General features: G+C 43.9%; 1 protein-coding gene across 1 annotated transcript in view; it reads right to left on the reverse strand.

Annotated features, from left to right (window-relative positions):
* The window catches only part of LOC147883537 (uncharacterized), a 49550-nt gene extending 31869 nt beyond the window's left edge, over window positions 1–17681 (reverse strand). The window contains exons 1-3 of the mRNA XM_087399506.1: window positions 17350–17681; window positions 17136–17236; window positions 4092–4287 (exon numbers count right to left, since the gene is read on the reverse strand). Of these exons, the coding sequence (XP_087255632.1) occupies window positions 4092–4287; window positions 17136–17236; window positions 17350–17542 (490 nt within the window). The 5' untranslated portion in view covers window positions 17543–17681. The remainder of the gene's footprint in view (window positions 1–4091; window positions 4288–17135; window positions 17237–17349) is intronic.
* Window positions 17682–25952: the final 8271 nt, after the last annotated feature.

The following is a 25952-nucleotide window of genomic DNA, read 5'->3' on the forward strand; positions in this document are numbered from 1 at the left end:
CCTTCTGTATTATCAAGATCGCGTCTGTGTACCACATGACGAGGATGTTCGACGTCTTTTGTTAAAAGAGCATCATGTAGTTCCTTATGCTGCCCATCCAGGCATCAACAAGACTTATAGGTTACTCAGTGCAACATACTACTGGCCTCAGATGAAAAGCGACGTCATCAAAATGGTTACATCTTGCTTATCTTGTCAACAAATGAAAGCAAGCCGATGACTTCCAACAGGACTTCTTCAGCCTCTTCCAGTTCCAATTGAAAGGTGGGAAAGTATTTCCATGGATTTCATTACAACACTACCACGATCCTCCAGAGATAACACTCATATTATGGTAATTGTTGATCGATTGTCCAAAATGGCACACTTTGTTGCTTGCAAAAGCAGTGCACAGGCTCCGGACATAGCCAAACTCTTCATACAACACATCTTCCGACACCATGGATTGCCCAAGAATATCATATCCGACAGAGATCCTAAGTTTACCAGTCACTTTTGGATTTCACTATTTAAATCTTTGGGTACAACTCTACTGTTCAGTTCAGCCTACCACCCAGAATCAGATGGCCAAACTGAAAGAGTCAACCAAGTTCTGGAAGAAATGCTTCGATATTATATTCAGTCACGCCTAGCAGCTTGGGAAGAGTATCTACCACTCCTTGAGTTTGCTTATAATAACTCTTTCCATAGTGCCATCAGCATGACTCCATTTTAAGCAGCTTATGGACACACTCCGATTGTACCAACGAATTTTGTACTTCAACATTGAGTGGCCCTAGCTGATCAACTGGTTCAAGAAATGCAAGACATTCTACTCCAAGTCAGGGATCATATGCGAAAAGCACAAGAGCGGTATCAACGGTCTGCCAACAAACATAGACGTCACCTGGAATTTGACACTGGTGACATGGTGCTATTATTTGTAGCCCCACATCGCTATAAGACGGTTAAGTCTGTGTTTCCTAAGTTGCGACCAAGAAACTATGGACCTTTCCGGATCGTCAAGAAAAATTCACCTTTAAGTTACAAATTGGAATTACCACCATCATGGGGTAAAATCCATCCGACATTTCATATTTCTTGGCTAAAGACGTACATTCCAGGTGATGAAGCAGTTCCTCCTGCAAGTGGTTATGTCCCAGAAATCGAAGACGATTATGTTCTCCTTATTCCTGAGCGTATTCTGGACCATCGACAGCGAGAGACTCGACATCAACTTATCACGGAATTCCTTGTTCTTTGGCGAGATCTGAACGACTCCGACGCTACTTGGCAATCTGATGAAGACTTATAGCAGTACCCTAACATTTTACAGCAGTATTTTTAGAATTTACAGTGATATTTTCTACATCAGTTCATTATCTCCACCAGGGTCTTCTTTTGAGTGGGAGGGGATGTCACGATCTGTGACATATTCCTTTCTCTAGTTCTAGACTTATGGATGGTTTGATGAATGGACACTTGTGGAAGGGTATGCCCTTTCGACGGGACACTTCCTATGAGGCACAACCCTTCACAAGAGACATTCTATTGAAGAGACATTCCTATTGTAATGTACCCTCTCATCAAGGGTCACACCCTTCATAAGGGGTACACACCACTTCATGCACATACACTTTTGATTACACACCTTTTCATGTGTGACTCTTCACTCTCTATATAAGAGAGGCCCAATTGTATGGATGACACACATGAGAGTTGCACATCAAACATTTCCTATTTCAACGGGAGCAAAGAAGAGAGGGCATGAAAAGCATCATCAGCCCAACAATCTCTGGCCCGAAACTGAAAAACCAATGCATCCTAGAAAGCTCTCTCTACAAAGTGAAGGCCACCTTCCCTTCCCCCACTTTTATCTGTTGGCAACTCCACCATGTTGAAGTCACCACCAAGGACCCAAGAATCAGCAATGGGGGACCAAGAGAGCAAAAATAATCCATTCCCCTACATGTTAAGGGCAAAAATATTAAGAAATCCAATCTTGGCCCCATCAACCAAACAGATCATCCACTGTGCTCTAGAAGAAACAATGATGCCATGGCCAACCACAAGGGACAAATCGTGCCTGAAACTGAGATGCGAACTCCCTCTCTACTAGTGATAAGGGCATCAGACCAACAAGTTCGACCAGAAAGAAATTTACTTGACATCCTGCAATCCCTGTCATCAATTGCAGTCCTGGAGAAAGAGAATATCAATGGGTCCCCCTAGCATATCTAAATGTAGCTGATTGTGTATCAGTTATCTACTGTGACGACAAGGAACACCCCCAAGATCCTAAATGTTCCAACTAGCAATCCTCAGGGGTGAGAGGACCTACGACTAACTCCCTAACAAAGTAGTACAAGCACCTACCCCATGTGTACATGATCTTCTAGCATATGTAGAGACACTAGAGAAAGAAAGACAACCTATTGAGGCTGTCATCCACTACTGTGTAACAAGGGAGCAATGGAGAAGGAACAAAATATCAAGCCTCCACAATTAGCCAAAGTCGAGAAATTAAAACACTAAACAAGCTCATTGGGAGTGATCACCCACGCCTGAGGAGTGGCAGCCAATTCTGAAAGAGGAAAAGTCTGCGCCATAGTAGAAATATTAGTGGGGCTATCTCCTAGAGCAAAGACCAGGGGGTGGCCTCCACCTAAAGGAAGCACCTGCTATATTGAGGGAAGAGACAAGTATTGTGGCTTGAATGATAGAGGCTGACCACAATCCAGGGGGTCCTGGTGTACAGGATCTGTAGCTGTAAATGTAACCAGCCTAGAAACCCTAAAACAAATCTTTGAACAGCTTTGAAAGCCTTAAAATTAATTGGTAATCAGCCTTCAAACCCTAAAAACGAATCACTTCTGGTAAAAAGACAACTTGGAGCCTCAATTTGCAACAATTGAATGCCAATCGTAGCAGCAAAAGACAATTTGCAGCAAGTGCAGTGTCTCTCCTCCTTCCCTTCTCTCCCAGCTCACCCTCTTTGTTGTGAATTATATATATCTAGATGAATCTAGGAACATTCCCAAACTCATCCTTTAAAAACACAACATAGTGCAGTTTCAATCTCATGATAGTCACTCACAAGGTTGAAAACCATAAACTCCATCATGCATAGCAGGGACTAGCTACTATGACATTCCCCATTGACGTCATCAGTGCCCAACAGTGGGTGTAGACCATAGTATAAAAATATGCTCTCACACATACAAATCCACACACCCACACATACTTGAGCATCCATTTATACAAGTCTTCGTACTAAGTTTCTGTCGGCACTCCGGAGGTGAAGGGCAGACTCAGCCATGACGAAGGCTAGCACTAAAGGAGAAGGCTAATCAAAAGGTAGTCCAAAATCTCTTCAATCAAGCTACAACTGCTTGTGAAGTCTAAACGTTTTCATTTTAGTCTCTCCCCAACGAGCATCTAAATCTATCTAGCTGATAGGGCAACGCACCATTTAAGATAGAAAGAACTATCACAAAACCAACAGGCCGCAACTTGGACGAAAACTTCACAAGGTGAAATTTGCATGTCCGCTAATGCAAGCAGAAGCATATACCTAGATGAATCCAAGAACATTCCCAAACTCATCCTTTAAAAACACAACATAGTGCAGTTTCAATCTCATGATAGTCACTCACAACCATAAACTCCATCATGCATAGCAAGGAATTATTCCAAAAGCATGTGCAAGCGTTCGGTAAGGTTCCTTCAAAGCAGTTTCTTGTTAGAGACAAAAACAGCTCGACATTAACCTCCTTGTCCCTTTTGGTAGTCTTACTGTTGCCGTATTTGCATAAAAAATTGTAAGCGATAAAATAGCATTTCAATCATAAGGACCAACTGCAGTAATATGGGTGCATAAGTGTCATTGCAAATGCTCTTGCTCAGAATCAAAGCTTATTAGTGTTTCAAATAATACTTCTACACTATGCAAAATTGTGAGCGATAAAATAGCATTCCAATCATAAGGACCAACTGCCATAATGTCATTGCAAATGCTCTTGCTCAGAAATCAAAGCTTATTAGTGTTTCAAGTAATACTTCTACACACGCTCACTCAGAGTTGAAATCAAAACCTCCTTACACAAGCATACCATGCTGTTGGAATCCTCGTAAAAGGTCACGTACAACCACACACCAGCCCAGCTTGACAAGATTATCAAACTGCTTTGATTGTAAAATCCCAACAAGGCTCTCAGAAACAGCTGTTCCAACAGATGACCTTTGAAGAAGCCATTGCATGATGTTCACAACCTGCTTACGATTGCTCCATTCTCTAGACTTGACAACCTGGAATGCATTCTCCAGTTGGGGTTAAGATGACACAAATAGCAAGGAAAATGATAATTCACTCTGATGTTTGCACAAATGTAATAATGATAATCTTTTAGATTGACATGTGAGTAAAAAGGACAGTCCGTATATCAGCATTAAAAGCCAGGATCAATCACATTTAGAAGAGATGTAATATCAAGAGTGTTGGAAAGGTCACCTCCCATTTGTAAGCCCCCATACGAGGAGAGCATGGGGGAGGGAGACCTAGGGCAATATGTGCCCAAAAGAAGAGAGGAGGGTACCCGGTTGATGTGCAGGAGCATAAGGCGGAGCAGAGGACAGCAGCTGGGACCCAAGAGAAGAGGCTATGAACTCACGGACGATGTCAGCAGTAGCACGGAACAGTACGGAGCTGAGGCACACACGTGTGGGCAGATCAGGGAGCCAAGAGGCCTGCTGGGTCGGTTGGTTGGCCAGCCCTCTGGGCCTACAAAAGGGAGGGCCTTGTGCCCTCATAATTCATCTTCTGGAGCAGCCAATCCACTAGCAGAAGGAGCATCAGCAGGGCTACCTTTGGGCCTACAGTCAGGAGGAGAAAGAAGTACCTTGTGCCGCAGATAGCACACAGGAGGCTGCCCACCTAGGCTGGTTTCCAGACAGCAAGGTGGAGAGGATCATTCTGGACGGAAAGTCTACAGATGCTTGAGGTGGAGTACGCGGGCTCGAGTCTAGAGATAGCCAGCAGATAGGAGAAGTACCTTGTGGTAAGATCAGAGGACCACACCATTGGTGGGACTCTGGATCTCTCTTTTATATTGTGTCCATAGCTTTGGACGGAAATATATTATTTTGGTGTCTTCTATATCTGGCTGGTTCATTGTCCATTGATGAGTCTACACATCTATCCTATGCACATAAGTTTAAGAACTTTGTGATTCCACACCCCACACCACTGTTGGAAAGGTCACCTCCCCATCTGTAAGCCCCCAAATGAGGAGAGTGTGGGGGAGGGAGACCTAAGGCAGGATGTGCCCAAGAGAGAAGAAAAAGAGGGGGCTGCCACATGGGCAGCACCTCACAGGATTGTAACCTGCAGATGGCATCAGCATGGCGAGGGTAGCGGGCAGGTGAAGGGCCTGCAACAGACCCTGATGATGGCGCGGTACAGGCGGGTCAAAAGCAGGAAGTACGGATCTGTATGGGCTGCTGCAGGGCAGTGTACGGAAGAGGTACGGCCAGGACAAGGCACCGGCAAAGGATCTTCTGGAGCAGCCATTCACAAGCAGGTTGGAGCAGTGGAACAGTTATCTTGGGGCCTACATTCAGGAGGACCAAGGGGACCTGTGTGCTGCAGACAAAGCTTGGCAGGGGCTGCCCACCTAGGCTGATTCACAGGCAGTAAGGTGGAGAAGAACACACTGGATGGAAAGTCTACAGACGCTCAGGGTCGAGCACGCGGGCTCGAGTCTAGAGATAGCCAGCAGATAGGAGAAGGACCTTGTGGTTAGATCAGAGGACCACACCATTGGTGGGACTCTGGATCTATCTCTTTTGTATTGTGTCCATAGTTTTGGACGGAAATATATATTTTGGTGGTTTCTCTATCTGGCTGATTTATTGTCTATTGATGAGTCTGCACACCTATTTTATGCACATTAAGTAAAGAAGTTTGTGATTCCACACCCCACACGCACACTGTGTGAGCTCCTAGGCATTACTATAAGTCTTCCGCTGCGTGTACCCTCTGTTGGGTATTTTCTAACATGGTATCAGAGCCCAAGTAGGAGGCTCACAGGTGTGGGAGCTTGAAGGCAAGGACCTTGCTGAAGGACGACCCTGATTCAGACGCTCTAAGGAATCGACTTCCACGACTGGAGGATTGTGCCCTTGCGAGAAGGAGGGTGCCTCAGGTTCAGTCAGGTGCGTTTAAAGTTTGTGGTCCCAGTTATCTGGAGATGTACTTTTGTTGCAGACCTTGCCAAAGGAAGGACGGGTTGAAACAGACCCTCAGAGCATGGTGCCTAGAAGACTCCAGGTTGTTCACTCATTATGAGGGGGACAACTGGAAGATCGTGGAGGCTGGGTTGCTCGAGTTCGAAGGCGGGAACGTGACTGAAGGGGGTGGTGCCAAGAGGTGCTACCAAAGATGGACCTGTGTACCAGGATGGTGTGCGGAAGCGGAACCGGACTTGGTGAGCAGGAGCCACTGGATGAAAAGCCAGGAAAAAATTTCGACACTGAAAGGTTCCAGAGGACTACGACCAGGGAGTTACTGGAGCATCTTCATCGACGTGTTGGCATTGGGCCGAGATGTGTCGGTGAGAGGGGGTGTTGGAAAGGTCACCTCCCCATCTGTAAGCCCCCAAATGAGGAGAGCGTGGGGGAGGGAGACCTAGGGCAGGATGTGCCCAAGAGAGAAGAAAAAGAGGGGGCTGCCACATGGGCAGCACCTCACAGGATTGCAACCTGCAGATGGCGTCAGCATGGCGAGGGTAGTGGGCAGGTGAAGGGCCTGCAACAGACCCTGATGATGGCACGGTACAGGCGGGTCAGGAAAGCAAGAAGTACGGATCTGTACAAGCTGCTGCAGGGCAGTGTACAGAAGAGGTACGGCCAGGACAAGGCACCGGCAAAGGGCTGCAGCAAGGCGCAGTATAGTGGGGGTTTATGAGCAGGTCTATGGCTTGCAAGCAGGGCTGGCAGGTGGTAGGACAGCAGCAGCAAAGGAGCTGGACCCTGCATGGAACAAAGGGCCAGCAAAAGGGCCCTTATATAGGGCTGGTTGGGCTGAGCCAACCAGGTCGGTTGGGCCAGCCAACCTGGTCTGTCCAGTCGGCCCACTCAGGGCAGACTGGTCGGTATTTTTGCCAGGCCTTAGGGCCTATAAAAGAAGAGGCTCAAGCATCATTTCATTATCCAGCGAATACTGCAGACTTAGCTCCAAGGAGAGGCTGAACCTAGACTGTCTTCTAGGGCAGAGGGTTGCTGGAGCAGCCATTCACAAGCAGGTTGGAGCAGTGGAACGGTTATCTTGTTGAGAGTTCACGCTCAACATCATGTGATCATGTGTGCATAGCACCATCACGTGATCATATGTGCATAGCACTAACCTTATAGAGTGCTATAAAGGAAAGGGTTAGATCCCCTAACCCTAACCCTAAAAGGGTTTGTATATATTCTATTTTTTCAACTAATTCTAGTGTACAGTTAGTCATTTGTGGTGTGCTCTCTAGCTGTGCCCTCTCTCCTCATCTCCACTCTTCTCCTCTCCCCCCTTCATATTTTGTCATGGTATCAGAGCTCCCTTGTCTTCTGTTGAGACATTGAGATTCTTGAGAGTGTGAGAGAGATTGAGAGATTGAGAGATTTCTATCTTTCATTCCGTTGATGAAAGATTTCCGTTCATGTGAAGAAAATTTCTGTCCGCAGTTTCGATTTGATTTGAGAGCTTCTTGAGGTGTGAGAGAAAGTATCTTCTTCCTCAATCTTTGAGTGTTTTCTTTGGAGAGATTCAGTGAAAGAGAGGGAGGTTTCGGATTTTAAATCTGCGAGAAAGAGAGCTCTATACTTTCTCTTAGTGAGCCTTTGAAGGAGAGAGAGATCGCCATAGTTTTTAAACCTGCAAGCAAGGAGCTCCATAGCCTACCGAAGGCTCCTCCAACCGCCAGCGAAGGAGCTCCAAGCTCACAACGCCTCATGCTTAGCACCGGCTCATAGGCCGCTCATCAACGATAGAGAGTCCAAAGCCTTTGCTCCAACAAGACCTACGCAAAGGTCGCCTCCATCTGCGCACACACACGGGCGAAAGCATCGACGAAAGCATCAATGACTCTCAAAAGCATCAACGGCCGCCTCCTATAACAACAACGAGCGACCTGCATCGACGACCAAACGTGCCATCTCCATTGCCATCTACAACAAGCTTACGCTCCAATGAGCGGCAACGAAGACTTGCGCAGCTCAAGCACCCCTACGCAACCGGATCGTCATTTGGGTCTCCAACGAGCACCGTGCTCCAGCCACTAGCGCTCAAGCTCTCACAGCAACCGCAGCCCAACCAAACGACCTTCGACTGTCTCCAGCGCGCCAGCAACCTTCTCCGAACGGGCTCCTTGATGACCAGCCTTCTACAGCGTCGACCTCTCCAGTTAAACGGCAGTGCAGCTCTACATCGGCTCTCATCGACGTGCTGTCGTAGAAGGTCGTCGAAATCCGTCATCGTCTTCTTTTGCTTCACAAAGGTTCAGAGACCTTAGAAGTCGACACGTGGCAGATAGAATTTGACCCATGTTACGTTAATCGTTAACCCTGGGTTTGGTCTTTGGTTAAAATTTAGCCACGTGGCAATCTTATCTGCCACGTCATCAACACCAAGTAAGCAGGCCACGTCATCACCGACTGCCACGTCACCACCAACTGCCATGTCACCACCGACTGCCACGTCACCTGCCACATCATCAGTGACACGTCATCAACCACGTCATCAATGACACGTCATCAGCGACACGTCATCAACCACGTCACCTGTGCCACGTCATCAGGGACACGTCATCAGTGCCACGTCAGCATTGCCACGTCACCCTGCTGACATCATCTGTGCCACCTCAGCAGTCCAGTCAGCACTGACCCTCTGCAGGCACAGTCCCTTGCCAGGCACACTGTGCACACTCCTGCCACCTCAGCACAGAGCTTCACTGGCACACCTCTTGCTAAGCACAGTGCCACATCATCACTGCATGTGACTCACAGTGACACATCATCATTGAGCACCATTTGCACTCCTTTTGCCCCTCCACCTAGATCAAGTCGTATCTCTTGATCCAGGAAGAATTTGAGGGTGCTCCAAAAAGGAAAGTCGCTCGTTTTTTCGTGCTCTATGCGCTCGTCACATCACGCGCACACTTCGGCGCAAGTTACACTCACATTTGAGCCTCGCCGACAAAACCACTTCCTTCACGCACATTTGCCTCTACATCGACGCATCTGACCCAGCACATAAAAAGAACAAAAGAAAAGGAATTATTTGCTGCTCTTTCATCGATCGACGGTTGGTTTAGATCTAGATCAGAGTGCTACTGGTGCGGAAACTGTTTGTGTAGATGTAGATCCCGATGTAGATCCCGTTGCTGGTGCTGTGACAACAGATGGAGTAGAGCTACTGGTGGCTGGATCGGCCAATGGTCTAGGTATAGATCCATCGACATACTCCCATTTGTCCTGAAGCACAAGAATGGTCTCCATTCGGTATTTCCATGTACCGTAATTGGAGTTGTCTAACTTAGCAGATGCCTCCAGATTGAGGTTGCTAGTCGACATGGTGTAAACAATGTACTCAAAAAAAATGTCCTTGAAAACTCTGTATGAATCAACTGCAAATACATTGAAGATGCCAAGTGAAATCTCTGTACCGTCAGTGAAGATAGAACTGCAGTATATAAGATCTGATCTGTGTTACAAGGCTTGTGGCAATGATGCCGGGAATAGTCAAGAGGCTTTACAAGGCTAAAAATGATGTGCACAATGCCGTGAGATAGCCGAATAGGCTTTACAATGGTGGCATGTGTGTGTGAAATCAAGTGCTATCTGCCCACTGAACCAATCTGCAATGTCTCTGAACTCTGAAGTCTGCTCACTGAACCGATGAACGTAAGGTTTCAGGTAATGTAATGATGTGAAATCGGATGTGAGCGTATGGACTGACTCCGAGTAGGTACTAGTCGGGAATTTCGGGCATGGCTTAGATTGGCAACTTGGGGAATTCAAAGCGTCCCCTCTATGGCGATCTAGTCTAGATCCTGCCATTGCCCGAGCTCAAGCAGAATGGGATAAGAAAGACAAGTATGCCTATCACCTGATCAAGCAGAATGTGCAAGATGTTATGCTAGGACAGCTCAACACAGTCAAGACATCAAAAGAAGCATGGGATATGTTCGCAGCTCTCTACGAGTCCAAGAACACATCCAGGATTCTCACCCTGAGAAACCAGATCAACCAGAGTTTCCGCAACAGCAGTGAAACCGGTCATGCTTATGTACTCCGCATCAAAGACTACAACAATCAACTTGCAGCAGCAGGAGAGACTATGAATCCCGCAGAAATGGTTCAAGTAATCCTGAATGGACTAGGAGAAGGATATGAGAATCTAGTCCAGAGTATTGCCATCCAACGGCAAATTCCAACACTGAAAGAACTTCAGTCAGTTCTACTTGGTGAAGAACTCAGGACTCAAGCTATTCAAGCACGTAAAGGTCATTCTAATGATCAGGCATTCACAGCTTCAGACAGAAGCAGAGGCAAAGGCAGAAACAGAGGTAGATCATATCAGAAAAGTGGTCATCATCAACAAAATCAAAGTCAGAATCAGCATCAGCATCAGCATCAGCATCATCCTCAGCAACATCAAAATCAGCAAAGAGGAAATCATTCCAACCGAGGAAGATTCCAAGGACGAGGGAATGCATCCACCAATGTGTCAAACATCCAGTGCAACTACTGTCACAAGTTTGGACACTATGAAAGAGATTGCCGCAAGAAGCAGTACGACCAAGGCGGTCAATCCAGCAGTAATCGAGGGAATTCCCGAGGAAGAGGAAATCATCGTGGTGGACATTCTAGTCACAGTCATTTTGCAAATGAACATGGAAATATGTTTCTTGCAAGTGAGGAATTGCATCAGACTGATACAATGCACCTAGACACTGATTTCAATCCCAAAGAGGATTTCAGCTATCAAGTCGACCAAGTGGAACAAGATCCTTGGTACATCGACAGCAGTGCATCATCTCATATGACAAATCACCAGGAATGGTTCACAGAAATGAAGCCATTAGAAGGACAAAAGCATGTCATCTACACAGCAGACAATACACCGAATCCGGTTCAAGGGACAGGTGTTATCCCTATGAACAATTTCACTGGTACAAAAGGATTAGTCAAAGATGTGCTCTATGTTCCGAAGCTCAGCAAGAACCTTTTGTCAGTAGGTCAAATGACGGAACACAACTACAAAGTCATCTTCGACGGTGATGAATGCACTATCAGAGACAAATCCAAAAGAGGTCAGCTAGTAGCAAAAGGTGTCAAGGAAGGACGCTTATACAGGATGCTAGCTACAGTACCAGATAAGCATGCCATGTCAGCTCAAATGCAACAAATGCCACTATCTGCAAAATGGCACAAAAGATATGGTCATGTCAACTTCAAGTACTTGTTAGATCTCAGGAATCAGAATATGGCAATTGGGATTCCGAAGCTACAGTTTCTTGGAAAAGTTTGTGAAGCATGCTGCTTCGGCAAACAAAAGCGAACCAACTTTGTCAGAAGTACCTCTCGTGCACGAGGTATTCTTGATTTGATTCATACAGATGTATGGGGTTATGCCCAGAACCGCAGCATCAATGGTTCACTTTATTACTTGACCTTCATCGATGACTACAGCAGATATTGTTGGGTCTACTTTCTGAAAGAGAAATCTGATGTGTTTGCCAGATTTTAAGAATTCAAAGCCATGGTAGAAAACCAAATAGGCATAAAGATCAAGGTCATGAGATCAGACAGAGGAGGTGAATACATGTCTTCAGCATTCCTGAACTTTTGCAAAAATCACAGCATTCGAAGACAATTCACATGTGCAGATACTCCTCAGTAAAATGCAAGAGCTGAAAGGAAGAATGGGACTTTAGCAGACAGTGCTAGAGCAATGCTTAGTGAAAAGCATCTTCCGAATCAGTATTGGGCAGAAGCAATAGCTACAGCTAACTACTTGCTTAATCGGCTTCCTACCGAACCGATACAAGGTATGACTCCTTATGAAGCATTCACTGGACACAAGCCACGCATTGGGCATCTCCGCATATTTGGTTGCATAGCATATGCCCACATACATGATGATCATCGCAGGAAATTGGATGCGAAGTCACGCAAATGCATCATGGTTGGCTACAGTGAAGAAAGCAAAGCATACAAATTGTATGATCCCATCAACCGCAAAGTCATTATCTCCAGAGATGTAATCTTCGATGAGGAATCAGAATGGAAAACCTCACCTACACAAGAGATAGAAGCATCGACTTCACAGTCATCTACAGAACAGGTTGATGAAGAAGAGCAAGAATTGCCAACAACACCCCAAGCAGCGCCACAGCAGCTCAGACGGTCTACTAGGGAAAGCAGACCACCAGCCAGATTGACATATGCTCAGAAAGGCAAAGCAATTCAGGTACCACCAACTATGCTCTTATGACTACCATCATGGCTACAGAAGAGCCAGTGTACTTCGAAGACGCAGTAGACAAGCCCGAATGGCAAACTGCTATGAATGAAGAAATGGATGCTTTGTATAAAAATAACACTTGGGAATTATGCGACCTTCCACCAGGAAAGAAGGCCATAGCCAACAAATGGGTATACAAAGTGAAGTACAATCCAGATGGCAGTATTCAGAGATACAAAGCCAGATTAGTTGCAAAAGGATTTGCACAACAATATGGCCAAGATTATGATGAGACTTATGCTCCAGTAGCAAAGATGGATTCCATACGGTTCTTGATATCACTAGCGACACTCAGTAAATGGAATGTGTATCAGCTCGATGTCAAAAATGCATTTCTCAACGGTTATCTAGACGAGGACGTCTACATGCAACAACCAGCCGGTTATGTTGAACCAGGAAAGGAGAACAAGGTTTGCCATCTAAAGAAAAGTCTCTATGGCTTAAAGCAAGCACCCAGAAGTTGGTACAGCAGAATTGACAAGTATTTTGCTGAGCTGGGATACATGAAGTCCAATGCAGATCATACTCTCTACTACAAAGTTCAAGGGGACGACATTACTATTGCACTTTTGTACGTAGATGATCTGATTGTGACAGGAAGCAAGGATAGCTTCATCAGAAAACTAAAACAAGACTTATCTGCAGAGTTCGACATGAAAGATCTTGGACTTATGCACTATTGTCTTGGAATTGAGTTCTGGAGAGATTCAGATAGCACATTCATGAGTCAGCTCAAGTATGTTGACAGTCTCCTCAAGAAGTTTCATATGGCAGAGTGCAAGATTGCAGCCACTCCCATGGAACAGAGTTTAAAACTTACTAAAGATTCAGAAAAGCCTACAGTCAATGACAGATACTACAGGCAACTCATTGGATCTCTTATATATCTGACAATCACACGGCCAGATATTTGTTATGCAGTAAGCTCACTAGCACAGTTTATGGCAAATCCAAAACAGTCTCACTGGAATGCAGCCAAAAGAGTCTTGAGATACATCAGAGGTACAAGACAGTTTGGGATAGAATACAGAGAAAGTCATCCACGGTTGCATGGATACTGTGACAGTGACTATGCCGGAGATCATGAGACCACGAGATCGACACAGGGATATGCATTTTTCCTTGGTCAAGATGCTATATCATGGTTGTCAAACAAACAGCCAACTGTTTCTTTGTCTTCGACTGAAGCAGAATATAGAGCACTCACTACAGGTGCATGTGAGGCTATATGGCTCAGAAGACTATTGTCAGAAACAGATTACTTTGATGAGTCAAAGCCAACAACAATATACTGTGATAATCAATCGGCTCAAGCATTGGCCAAAAATCCAGTATGTCACTCCAGGACAAAGCACATGATGTCAGAGAGCACTTCATCAGAGAAAGAGTGTTACTTGGTGACATCACACTGCAGCATTGTGATAGCAAAGAGAATGTTGCAGACATCTTTACCAAACCACTCGGTAAGAGCTATTCGAGAAACACCGACTAGCTCTTGGTTTGATGCAGAGGAAGGACATTCCCATTAAAGGGGTGTGATGGAATGTAATGCTCAGTCCTTCTTCGATTCCCCAGAATCATCATCTTGAGGGAAGGCCTACTTCATGATGTTGATCTTGAGGGAAGGTGTTGAGAGTTCACGCTCAACATCATGTGATCATGTGTGCATAGCACCATCACGTGATCATATGTGCATAGCACTAACCTTATAGAGTGCTATAAAGGAAAGGGTTAGATCCTCTAACCCTAACCCTAAAAGGGTTTATATATATTCTATTTTTTCAACTAATTCTAGTGTACAGTTAGTCATTTGTGGTGTGCTCTCTAGCTGTGCCCTCTCTCCTCATCTCCACTCTTCTCCTCTCCCCTCTTCATATTTTGTCATATCTTGGGGCCTACATTCAGGAGGACCAAGGGGACCTGTGTGCTGCAGACAAAGCTTGGCAGGGACTGCCCACCTAGGCTGATTCACAGGCAATAAGGTGGAGAAGAACACACTGGACAGAAAGTCTACAGACGCTCAGGGTGGAGCACGCGGGCTCGAGTCTAGAGATAGCCAGCAGATAGGAGAAGGACCTTGTGGTTAGATCAGAGGACCACACCATTGGTGGGACTCTGGATCTATCTCTTTTGTATTGTGTCCATAGTTTTGGACGGAAATATATATTTTGGTGGTTTCTCTATCTGGCTGGTCTATTGATGAGTCTGCACACCTATTTTATGCACATCAAGTAAAGAAGTTTGTGATTCCACACCCCACACACACACTGTGTGAGCTCCTAGGCATTACTATAAGTCTTCCGCTGCGTGTACCCTCTGCTGGGTATTTTCTAACAACCACACTGTGTGAGCTCCTGGGCTATTCTATCAGTTTTCTGCTGTGCGTACCCTCTGTTGGTCAATTTCTAACAAAGAGAGCATACTACAAAAAGTTTTAACATTCAAAATCAAATGGGTTTAGCCTATGTGACTAGAAATGTTCCAAATTTTCTAAATTAGCTACAGAAACCCAACAAAGTAGGTCTACTCAGAAGATCTATTCCATAACTCTGCAAAAGTATAGCATGGGTCACTATGCTACGGCATCCTATGTCACCATGTTAGACCCAATGTGTAACTTCAGAGACATTTTCAGTACGTCCCATATACAAAGTTTACTTGTCACAAAAGCTGACTTTGGCATTTGTCTTCGAACTTTCTTTTTCCCAGGAACTGAGATACTATTGTCAGATGGAAGCCACATAAGTCCTATCATACTCTTATCGAATAAAAAGAGAGCTTAATATCATAACTTTTAAGACAATTCCTGGATGACACATTTGCCACTGGAATGTAGACCAAATTTCACATTTCATAACTGGTCTTGAAATATTCCACTGAGAATGAACAGAATGAAATATTCCGCTGTTTTGAGGCATGGCATAAAATAAATAGTTGAGCATAGTGACCCGTTGGATCCATGGACTTACAATATTAAAATTGTAGCATGTTAATCTAATCGGTGGGTGCAATTAGTATTTTTCACATTAGTAATGTTTTCAGATAAACTGACTTGCTTAGGAGTGTGCCAATGACTAAAATGGCTCCCATTGAGCAACAGTCAACGTGTAAGTTTCTTGCAGGCTGTCGCAATCAACCCCCATCAGGTCAGCGAAACCAACAAGTTTAAAGCAATCCTAAGGTTGACTATGCATCCCTACAAATTACAATACACTTTTAAAAAACAAAATGCTCAAGAAAGTCAACCCATGTAGATAGGAATTTTACATAATCTTGGCTAACAAGAACCTGGAACTGCATTTAGTGTAGTGAGCAGCAGAACACAACTTAAAAGACAAGGAGTCAAATGAAGCTCACTCATACCAGTGCCCTAGATTAAATCTATATCCATGTATAGAACATTTTTATTGAGAAAAACCAGAATTACCACCCAAACAAAATATACTCATTCACATCCACTTTCAACAGGCTTCTGGTGAGATCTGTAACATGCACCTTATGTTTTGTTGCTTTCTAGGTCAACATGTGCAAACACGGGTGGAATCTCCCAATATTTCTCTCTTTGTAGAATTTAGCATCATTCGCCATCAAAGATCCTTTTGGCTTATGACCTCTCTATGAAATTGTATGCCATTTGAATGTCTCACATTCAAATGGTGAATAGAGCCGAAGAGAGTTATAGCTTAGGCAGAAGCATAAGCTGAAACCATGAGATTAGATCTTTAACCAAAGACCCAGGGCTCGAACATGTGTATGAAAGTGCTCAAAAACTTGCACAAGATGGAGGCTTAAAGCTGAATGTGGAGCAGCAAAATAGGATACGAGTAAAGTAAGGAGCTTGTCCTGTTATTTACGTGCTAGGCAGAGAAAAGATTGGGAAAAGCATCAAAAGGTCAACTGCTTAAGTCTTAAAAGAGAAACATCAAACTTGCATCCCCAAGTAACTCACAGAAAAGTGTGAAAAGGTCGATTTCTACAATCTGAAAGAGAGACATTACAAAATGCACGTCCTCAAGTCAATTTGCTCAAGGTAAGTTTCTGAGAAACTAAGAAGGAATCCTTCACAATTGCCATAATTATATTCCTTCAAAGTATCCTACTACATTTCTTATTGGAACTGATTGTGATCGTAGGCAATATGTTAGATCATGATTGTGTTGACCGCCTTATGTTTTAATGTAGTTAAATTGTTTTGATCATAGACCCCGGGACCTTCATAAGACTTTCTTGCTTCCAAAAAAATATTTTCAGTGCTTGGAAGGAGCCGTAGGCCCTCCGGTTATCTTCTGTCCTTGCATGGTATAGATACTAGCTTCCATTAATTTAATTATTTTATGTACATGTTAGTCTCATAAGACCTTGCTGGTTTAAATAAAAGGTCTCCTTTGTTGGTCCATTGGCGCTTAATTCGTTTCCTTTGTTCGTTTCGTCCACACTCTTTCTTCTTGAGGATCCCAATAAACACGCTTCAAAAGTTTGCCAAACTTTATACAAATCGAACAATTTGTATAATGAACAACTTTGTCCAGACTGCAAAATGTGATGGGCCAATGAATTTGAAATTTTGCAGATATGGGGTAATTTGGCGTACATGCTCCAATAAGGGTACCACCAATTTCTCCAAGGTCATCCCTCTTTCTGTTGCAATTTCTGCATGCTGAAGAAAGGCCGTGACGGCTCGACCGATTGGACCTGGGAGCAAGGTATAAGGCAATGCGCGGTGAGGTCTTCTCATCCAAATTCATCGGGGGGGGGGAAAAAACTGACAAATCCGATGACACAAAAAACTGACAGAGAAAGTGCACCTGTTTCGTGATAAGCATCATCGTGGGAGGTAAGCCGTTGTAGCTCCTGATGTTTAGCAGAAAGCAAAGTGTTGAGGACGCGACCAAGGGGAGGAAGCTTAGATTGATTGAGGGATTCTCGTATGAAATCGGGGGGCAAGCTCCCGCCTTGTGCTTGATGAAGCAAGGAAGCAGTCTCCCAATCGTAGTCCATGACAAGAGTCTAAATGTGTAAAAGCATACTGTAGCTAGCTAGCTGTATAGACTCACACACTATATAGCTAGTACACACACTCTCCTTTTCTTTTCTTTTTGGTTTAAATCCACTTGTTTTTGGCATGCCGCATAGCGTTTGTCTTGGATTCTCTTATTATGGGAAGTGTGTGCAAGGGTGTTACTTTGTTTACACACTCTCTGTGCCCAAGATGCAATAAATGGACCGTGGGCGGGCAATCTCACCCGTCCATGAGCCTTGGGCATGCGCACGCACTTGTAAACACTCATTACATGAATGCTATGATAGAAGGATACCCTTAGAGGGGATTTAAGGGTTGTTATAATCTAAGGGTGAGGTTGTCACGTCTCCATTAGCACCCCTAGTGAAATTTTCACCTTGTTATATTACAACACGGTTGCAAACCACTATGGCCCTACTTCTAAGAGACCTTCCCCATATTAGTGAAAAGAGATATAACAAAAGAAAGAAATATGCTTATGCCACAATTACATAGTTGGCTCAAAACCTTGATATCCCTAGAGGCATAGAAAGAAAGCACTTGCAAAATCCCTCTCTTCATGAGCAACTGGAAATCTTGGGGCATAGACCCTCTACTGAAGACCAAGTTGTTTCTCACTTTTGTGGCATTATCGCCCTAATAAGGTGCCATAAACCAAGCCGAACACATCATTAATTTTTCCTCTATCGACCAGTATTACCACTTTCTTCTAGTAAAAATAAAAAAGAGGCCTTTCCCATACCATCGCTAGCTGCGATAAAAAAGGTAAATGAGTGAAAAGCGAGGAGAGGAGAGAGGTTAAAGAGGGGATGGAGCATTAAGTGTGAGTGGGGACATGAGTAAAAACTCTGATTTAAATAAAGGTGGTGTCATACACTCTAAAAGACAACAGCATTGCATACCTCTCATATAAGGCCAAAAGCTTAACTTTAAACATCATTATTATCAACTAAATTGCATGCTCCTCATATAAGGCCAAAAGCTTACCTCTAAACATGATTAGTATCAACTAAATTACCACTATCCTAAATTGAAACCAAGATTATCATGCACTTAAAAAGTCAGCATGGCTTCTTGAAGTGAAAACTGAACATTGGCTTTCATGATCCAACAATTAGTGCACTTTCCATAGACCCTTTTTGAAGGTCCAAAAAGCAATCCCCAAAGAGGGGGCTTACTGCTATACAACATCAAAAGATCTCAATATATGATAAATAAGCAAGATAGTTCAGACCGGAGCATGCAAACAATCAAAGAACGATTACCGTAAAGGTGCCCATAAGAATGGATACTTGATAAGGGGTGGATCAACAAAACTCTATGGTTTTGGTCCTTTCATAGTTCCATAGTGGCCAATATCATAGTCAAGTAAAGAAAAGGAAAGCTTACCAAAGCAAGCACTAGAAAAGTGTGCCTGAAGATGCTGTTGTTGATAAAACAAGAACTCACGAGTCGCAGGGCAATGCCAAAACAAATGAGGCATAGACTAGCATTGAGACAGACACTGGTCATAAATATTTAGACTGGGTGCGATTTGCATGAGCAGAAATCCAAGGTAGAGGCAACAAAACCTTATACAAAACTATGACATCTGCCAACAACAAGCAAGATCATCTAAGTGAAGGGACCAATCCTTGAGACACTATATAATCCCGAGATGTGGTACTAGCTAAAAATCACGAAACATCACTGACAATATTTGTGATACACACACACACGCACACATGCATGCATGGACGCACGCACACATTCTTCATGGCAGTTTGATGGTTGGATTTTCTAGCAAAGGCTTCCCCTTAACTCTACAAATCACCTTGTGTTTGATATCTGTCAATGAGCCTCCCCCCCCATTAAAAGGATCCAAAAAACCATTAATAAGTCAAAAGGAGAGGAGGATAAAGCAAGATGTTAGGTAATCCAGGGATACATGGTGAGCAAGCATGTGATTGTAATAAGCAAAGGGCTTTTTGATTCCTCAAACTGAAGGGGAGAAAGAGACCAAAGTGAAGGGCTTTTCCATTCCTCGAAATAAAGGGGAAAGAGAGACCAAAGTGAAGGGGGATTAGGAGACCATTCGGAGGGGAGAAAATGAACATATCATTAATTTATAAGGTGAAAAGGACATGGATCACTTGTAAGATTGATATGGACGTGGCAATCATTAGGAAACTCTTGATCAGATCACAACAATTGATTCACCATTGACTCCTAGCTTTTACAATTTGGATTTATGACATCTCTCCTCTCAATTCTTTCTTCTTGAGCTCCACTCCTTAAACTCATAACTAGAGATAATATGCATGCGGTTGTTGTGTAAACTCAATGGCCAACAAGCTTGGGGGTGAATGTGTTGAAATAATAATTAGGAGCACCTAAAGTGGCTGGGTTGGCTTTTTGAAATAGAGCTCATTGACGTGAAGTCATGGGTTTCAATCTTAAAATCGGTTTAGCATATGAAAACCCCCCAACTTTGGAGACCTCCCATCATGATATTCCTCTTCAATGATAAAACTCCTAATCAGCACGAGCTTGTTCTTTAGCAAAAGCTTGGAAGTCACTTCTTTGGATTTCCTTGTAGAGACTTGGAAGTTGTTGGTGTGATTTTCAACCTGTATTTTGTCTTTTTTAATCTTTGGCTACCAAATTTGAAGCATTGCCTCATTTTTCAATGTCTCTAGTCTCGAGGAACAATCTTGATCCCCTATCATGATGTCCCCCTTTGGATCAGAAATCCCACTTGGATTGGTATCACATGCTTTAGTGAAGACTTGGGAGTTGCTTCTTAGTGATACCTTGCTAGATGAGTGCCTTGGTAGAGGAGTGGAACAACAAACACAAGAAGCAATATGGCGAACAAAAAGCAATATGGTAAACAAAGAGAAAGGAGAAAATAAAGAAGAGAAGACAAAATACTAATAGCTCCAACAATCACCAAAGGGAAGCTAGAGGTTGATGACGTCAACAATAGCCACAATCGCAACAGATAGTATGGCCATGCAAAACATTGCTCCTACAACAACAACCTCATCCTTGGCACCAACATTGGCTCTAGCCTCTTGTCCAATATCATCTTACTAGCAATATCAGCCTGATCATCATTAGCACTAGTGTCCATTTTGGCATTGGCATTGGTATCGGTGTTGATAGCAGAGGTAATCTTGACATGCAATCCAACTCCCACCTTGCCCCCTTATGTCCCCTTAAAATATTCCACTTTCTTGTCCCCTTTATTTGTAAGTCATCCACCCTTTCCATCTATAATTGGCTTCTCACCTTAGGCATCTCCCAGATGTCCCCACACCCCTCTCGGTCTTCTGTCATCTCCACTCTCTGTCCCTATCCCCTATCCCACTCACACTACCCCTGTCATACCCTATCCATAATAATTGCATCTTTCACACTAGACTCCATAATAATTGCATCACTCACACTAGACTCCACCCCAAGGCCTGGGAGCAGCTTTTCACGGAGGTTCAAAACTTATGTGCACGAGAGATGGAGCAAGGTAGATTCATCCATAGCCTTAGTCAAGAGGTGTTAAGACTTTAGCTTACCACCGTAGTGACAGGCCCTCAGGCATGCACGAGTAGTGGAGGCACAAATAGCCACCATGCAGTCAGGCATCAAGGGGACCTCTAGATGAGTGGACATTGCAAAATGGAAGCTTGCGAAGGCCACCATTCTTGAGCAACAACAACGAGCCTGCAAGGCTCTCAATATTAGAGTAAAGGGGATCCCTTGTACATTCACCATTGCCATGATGAATGATGTGATCAACTTTGTGGCTTCCACCTTGGGAGTCCTAGAGCATGGGCTTGAGGATGCATGGCACATACGATGGAAGCGTCTTATTTTCCAATTCAAGGACATTCAAAATTGCCTTGCAGCACTAAACATGAGGATAGTTCTATGGGACCACTCACAAATCCACTTAGATGAGGACCTCACACCCTTATAGAGCAGAGGCACACCCTCTTACATCAGCAATACATGGCTCCCAAGCAGGGGAAGTTGGAAGTGGTTCAAGATGGGAGGCATTTGATAGGCCCCCCTCAATGGGCATCTGGTGGTCCCCTTGCATAGGGGGATGGAATCTATGACACTCAGAGCACTGAGACCTTTACCTGCACTATTTAAAACTATAATGATACCTTATGGTCAGATCTAGGGAATTTCTCAATATCATAGACAATATGAGATATAGCTTTCTCCACAGAGAACCATTAGATCCCAAAGCATCCTTTGCCTATAGTCAATGGATACACATGGGAGAGAACATGTTGGGATAAGACAAAGATAGGTAGAGTGTGCGGATCGGGAGGAATGGTGATACTATACATGTCATCTCTCATTGGGGATGATCTCTATAAAAATGCATGAGAAACATTCCAGATTTCATTGGATTCGTCCCCTTTGAGACCTCACAAATTCCTAGAGATCTCCATGAGGAGGCAAAACTTCATTATGTGTAGCACTACATCTAGACATCATGGATTTCTCATGCTACGAGGAAGTCCTCCTTGTTGGGGACTTCAATGCAAGGATGGATAGGCATTGGTTATCACTCGAGTTTTGAGATGATTCTATTTTATCAATATATATTGATCTAGATGAGGCAGGTATGTCCCAAGTATCCACAAACATGCAAGCCCTCTTATGGGCATGGTCTCTTGGCATGGGCAAGATACATGACTTTGTCATGTCAATGGTCTAAATTGATGGCCTTCTTTGTGTGGATCCACTTTCTTTCCACATGGGGGGGTTCTAGCATAGTTAACTACCTCATGGGATCCTCTGGTTACTTTTGTTAGAGTTAGCTCAAATGTCCACCTCTCATGTAACCCACCAATATTCTGTGTACCCAATGTTGTAAGGCCCCCATATGAGGAGAAGCCATGATGGGTATCAGATATTGGGAGGGATCCCCAGTTTAGACACTGGAAGGGGTCTTAGAGTAGACCAGATGGTTATGAGACGGCTTAGGAGCCAAGAGTAGATACCCGTCTGCACAAAGGGGGGGTTCGGGGGGGCGATAGCCCCCCCGATAGCAGGGGGTCCGGGGGGCGCAGGCCCCCGGTGGGGGTCTGGGGGCAAAGCCCCCAGCGGCAGGGTCCGGGGGCTGCCGGTAGCCCCAGGCCCGACGGTATGACCTATGCGCGATCCTTCATCTGCCCGACGGCATGTTTTCTGAAGGGTCGGTGGTCTTCCAGGCCGACTGTCTATTAGGCCGACTGCCTATTACAGGGCCGACCGTCAACCACTTACACTATATAAGTGGCCACCCCCTATCATCAGATCACCAGTTCTTCACGCTCATAGTCCTCCGTCCAGCATCTGTCTAGATCACCATCGAAGCTCTGTCTGTAGAGCGCACGGGTGGACAGCCAACCATCAGTTGTATCAGCAGTTTGGTATATCAGAATTTTTGTATTCTCTCCAGCTTTTCCATCGTGTACTTGCGTTTTGTTGTTATCTTCCGCTGCGTACTATTTTCTTACAACTTTCGCCCCGATATCACTGACTTCTCTGTCTCTAAACCACCACCAGGAGTTGACCACACCTAGCTTTTCTTTAGTATATCCATCCCTCACCACACACGCTACATATCATGACATCCACTTCTGCCATAGCCTCTTCCTTGAGTACTCCACATGTCTTTTCACCTTATAGATCTCAAGGACGTTTGTAGACAAATGCTACTTGGGTACTTGTGATATATTTCTATTTTGCTCAGTAATAGAAGGACTATGCAAAACCTTAGTAGCGGTAGTTAGAAAGCAACCACTTCTAGAGCGTGTATGCTAGGAGTTGCAACTGATATATGGATGAGGGAGTAATTCTCTGATCTATCTTGGTTCAGAAGTTTAGAAGGTCCGAATGAGGAAACATTCTCTATCTACTGCTGCAAATCCGTATTTTGTCTACTTTTGACTATGTTTCCTATATGATGTACTGAGTTTGCAACAGTAATGAAATGGATATCAAGCACTATTACTTATTTTGATCTTTACTTGTTCCGAATTTAGAATTGAAATGCCCATTGTCGGAAGTTCTTACTATGTTTTCAATGGTACTCTGTTTATTCTAATAGGTAGTTTTTTCCCGAATATGTCTCTACCTATTACACTGGCGATCCTACAAATCAATTGGGCACGTGGATTGTGAGAGATGTGTGAAGAACATGCATGGTTGCTTTGTGCAAGCACTGTGGTGACAATGTGCATGCTGTGAAGCATAGCAAGACGCCATTGAAATCAAAGAGGGAGAGAGTCCAATGTTTAGAGCAGCAAATCCAAGTCTCGCGAGGCAATGTTCAAGCACTCAAGTCCATGCAATAAACATTGGATGTCAAGAGTGCACGCAATAGAATTCAGTTCACCATTGCAAGTTTTAAACAGCGGATTCATAATTTTCAATAGATTATACGTGAATTTGTCGAAGGTGGAAATCGGTATTGAGTTGCATCCAATTCGTGGCAGAAGACCACAAATTACGGGAGCAGTGAATTCTTATAGCATGTTCATGGAAGCATTGGTAGTGGATGTCTGACGCAAAAGAATCTGAGACATCTTCTCGACATATTGACCATCCATACTTCACCAAAGCTCGGGATAGAGGTCAAGTAAGTGCCTCTGAAGAGGTTCTGAGGGAGCATGCACAAGATCGTGAAGAGGTCATAGAAGCATCCGAACGCCAACAAGGTGGGACCGAAATCACTAGCAGTTTCAAGGATGAAGATTACAAAGCATCGGGTGAATAACCTTCGACCAATTCGGGTGGTAGTCCTAAGCACCACGATGCAGATATTCCCAGAGTCCTTCAAAATTCATGGTCTCCTTCGAAAGCTCTCATTTGTGCAACTTATGGTTATCATGTAGCATTTTGACTGTATGTAGGAGCCTGAAGGCGGTTTTATGATTCACTCCCACCTTGACCCCGTCCCCGTCCAAGGATAATACCACTGGTTGTTCCAAACTTCCCTGCAGGTCAACATCCAAAACCCCTGATTTTGCTATGCTAAATTCAGTGGCAAATCAAAACAAGACCCTGATAGTCACATTGGCCATTTGAGACTCGATGGGTAGCAAGTGGTTTTGAAGGACGCCGTGAAGAAGGAACAGTTGGTAGCCACTTTTGTGGGTAAGGCAATGAGTTGGTTCATTTAGCATGGCATGGGACATTTTGTAGATTATGAGACTTTAAAGAAGGTTTTTCATGCATGGTTTTGGCAAGAGAAAACACTAGAAGCAATTCTCAAAAACCTCTGGTAGTTGAAACATAAAGATTTGTTAGTAGAAGACTACACCCAGAAGTTCCACAATTTGAACTAGAGACTAGCCGCTCCTCAAAGATCAATTCAAGAGCAATTGGGAAATCACTTTTGTAAGGGATTGAATACCGAATTGAGAAGTGATATTGCTGGGAGGGACTCCCTGGCAGGACCTAATGATTTTGACAATATGGTAGAAGCTGCACAGCGAGCTGAACGAAGAGTTAGTATGACCAATAGAAAATCCAAAAAGAATAGAAGGAAGGAAATAAGGAATTCTGATTCAGACATAGATTCATATGGAGACTTTGGCACAGACAGTGAAAATGAAGATATGGATTTTGAGTTCGATGATGATGATTCGGATGATTTCGATAATGAAGACAAGAAGACCAAACGTAAACGAAAGAAGCAATCAAAGAAAGGGAAATATAAGGAGATCCCGAAGTCCAAGAAAAAAGTCAAATCCTCTTCAAGAAATGAGAAGTTGGAGAAAAAGATCAAACAGCATTTGAAAAGCATGATATTGTCAGAAGTCGCTTTCTCAGAGAAGCCTAAATGTGAGTTCTATGGTAAAAGAAATCATGAGAGCACCAATTGTTGTTATAATTGTTTACAAAAGATGTTGATGTGCTCAAGGAGTAGCATGACGAACCAAAGCTTGAAGATATCAAGTGAAAGACTCCTTCTAGAGGGTGTTATCCGGTTGGTGAAATATGCAACAGACCCAAAATTAGAGATGCAGTGAACCATGGGAAATTGTTTCACAGTTTGCTGAAGGCTCAAATAAATATCACATTAGACCAACTTCTTAATCTGGTACCAGAATTCAAAGCACAATTGTTGCTAAAGAATTTAACAAATGGTGGTGTGAGCCTAATGGATAAGGCAAAAGAGGAGGATGAGGAGGTTCGAGAAGTTGACCCCAAAGTTAATGCAGCACAAATTGAAGATGTAGATTATACTATTCCACTAATCTAGGTGGAATATAAATCACAGATCATATCGGAGTTCCTTTTAGATGGTGGGTTTGGTGTGAACATTCTATCAGAGGATCTTTACAAAAACATTTGTCTCAATGAGTTAGAGCCAACTCCTTTTCAGATCAAAATGGCCGA

This window comes from Dipteris shenzhenensis, chromosome 28 (genome assembly GCF_047967505.1).
Source record: "Dipteris shenzhenensis isolate YYH24624 ecotype China chromosome 28, Dip_SZ_1.0, whole genome shotgun sequence".
Classification (NCBI taxonomy): Eukaryota; Viridiplantae; Streptophyta; class Polypodiopsida; order Gleicheniales; family Dipteridaceae; genus Dipteris; species Dipteris shenzhenensis.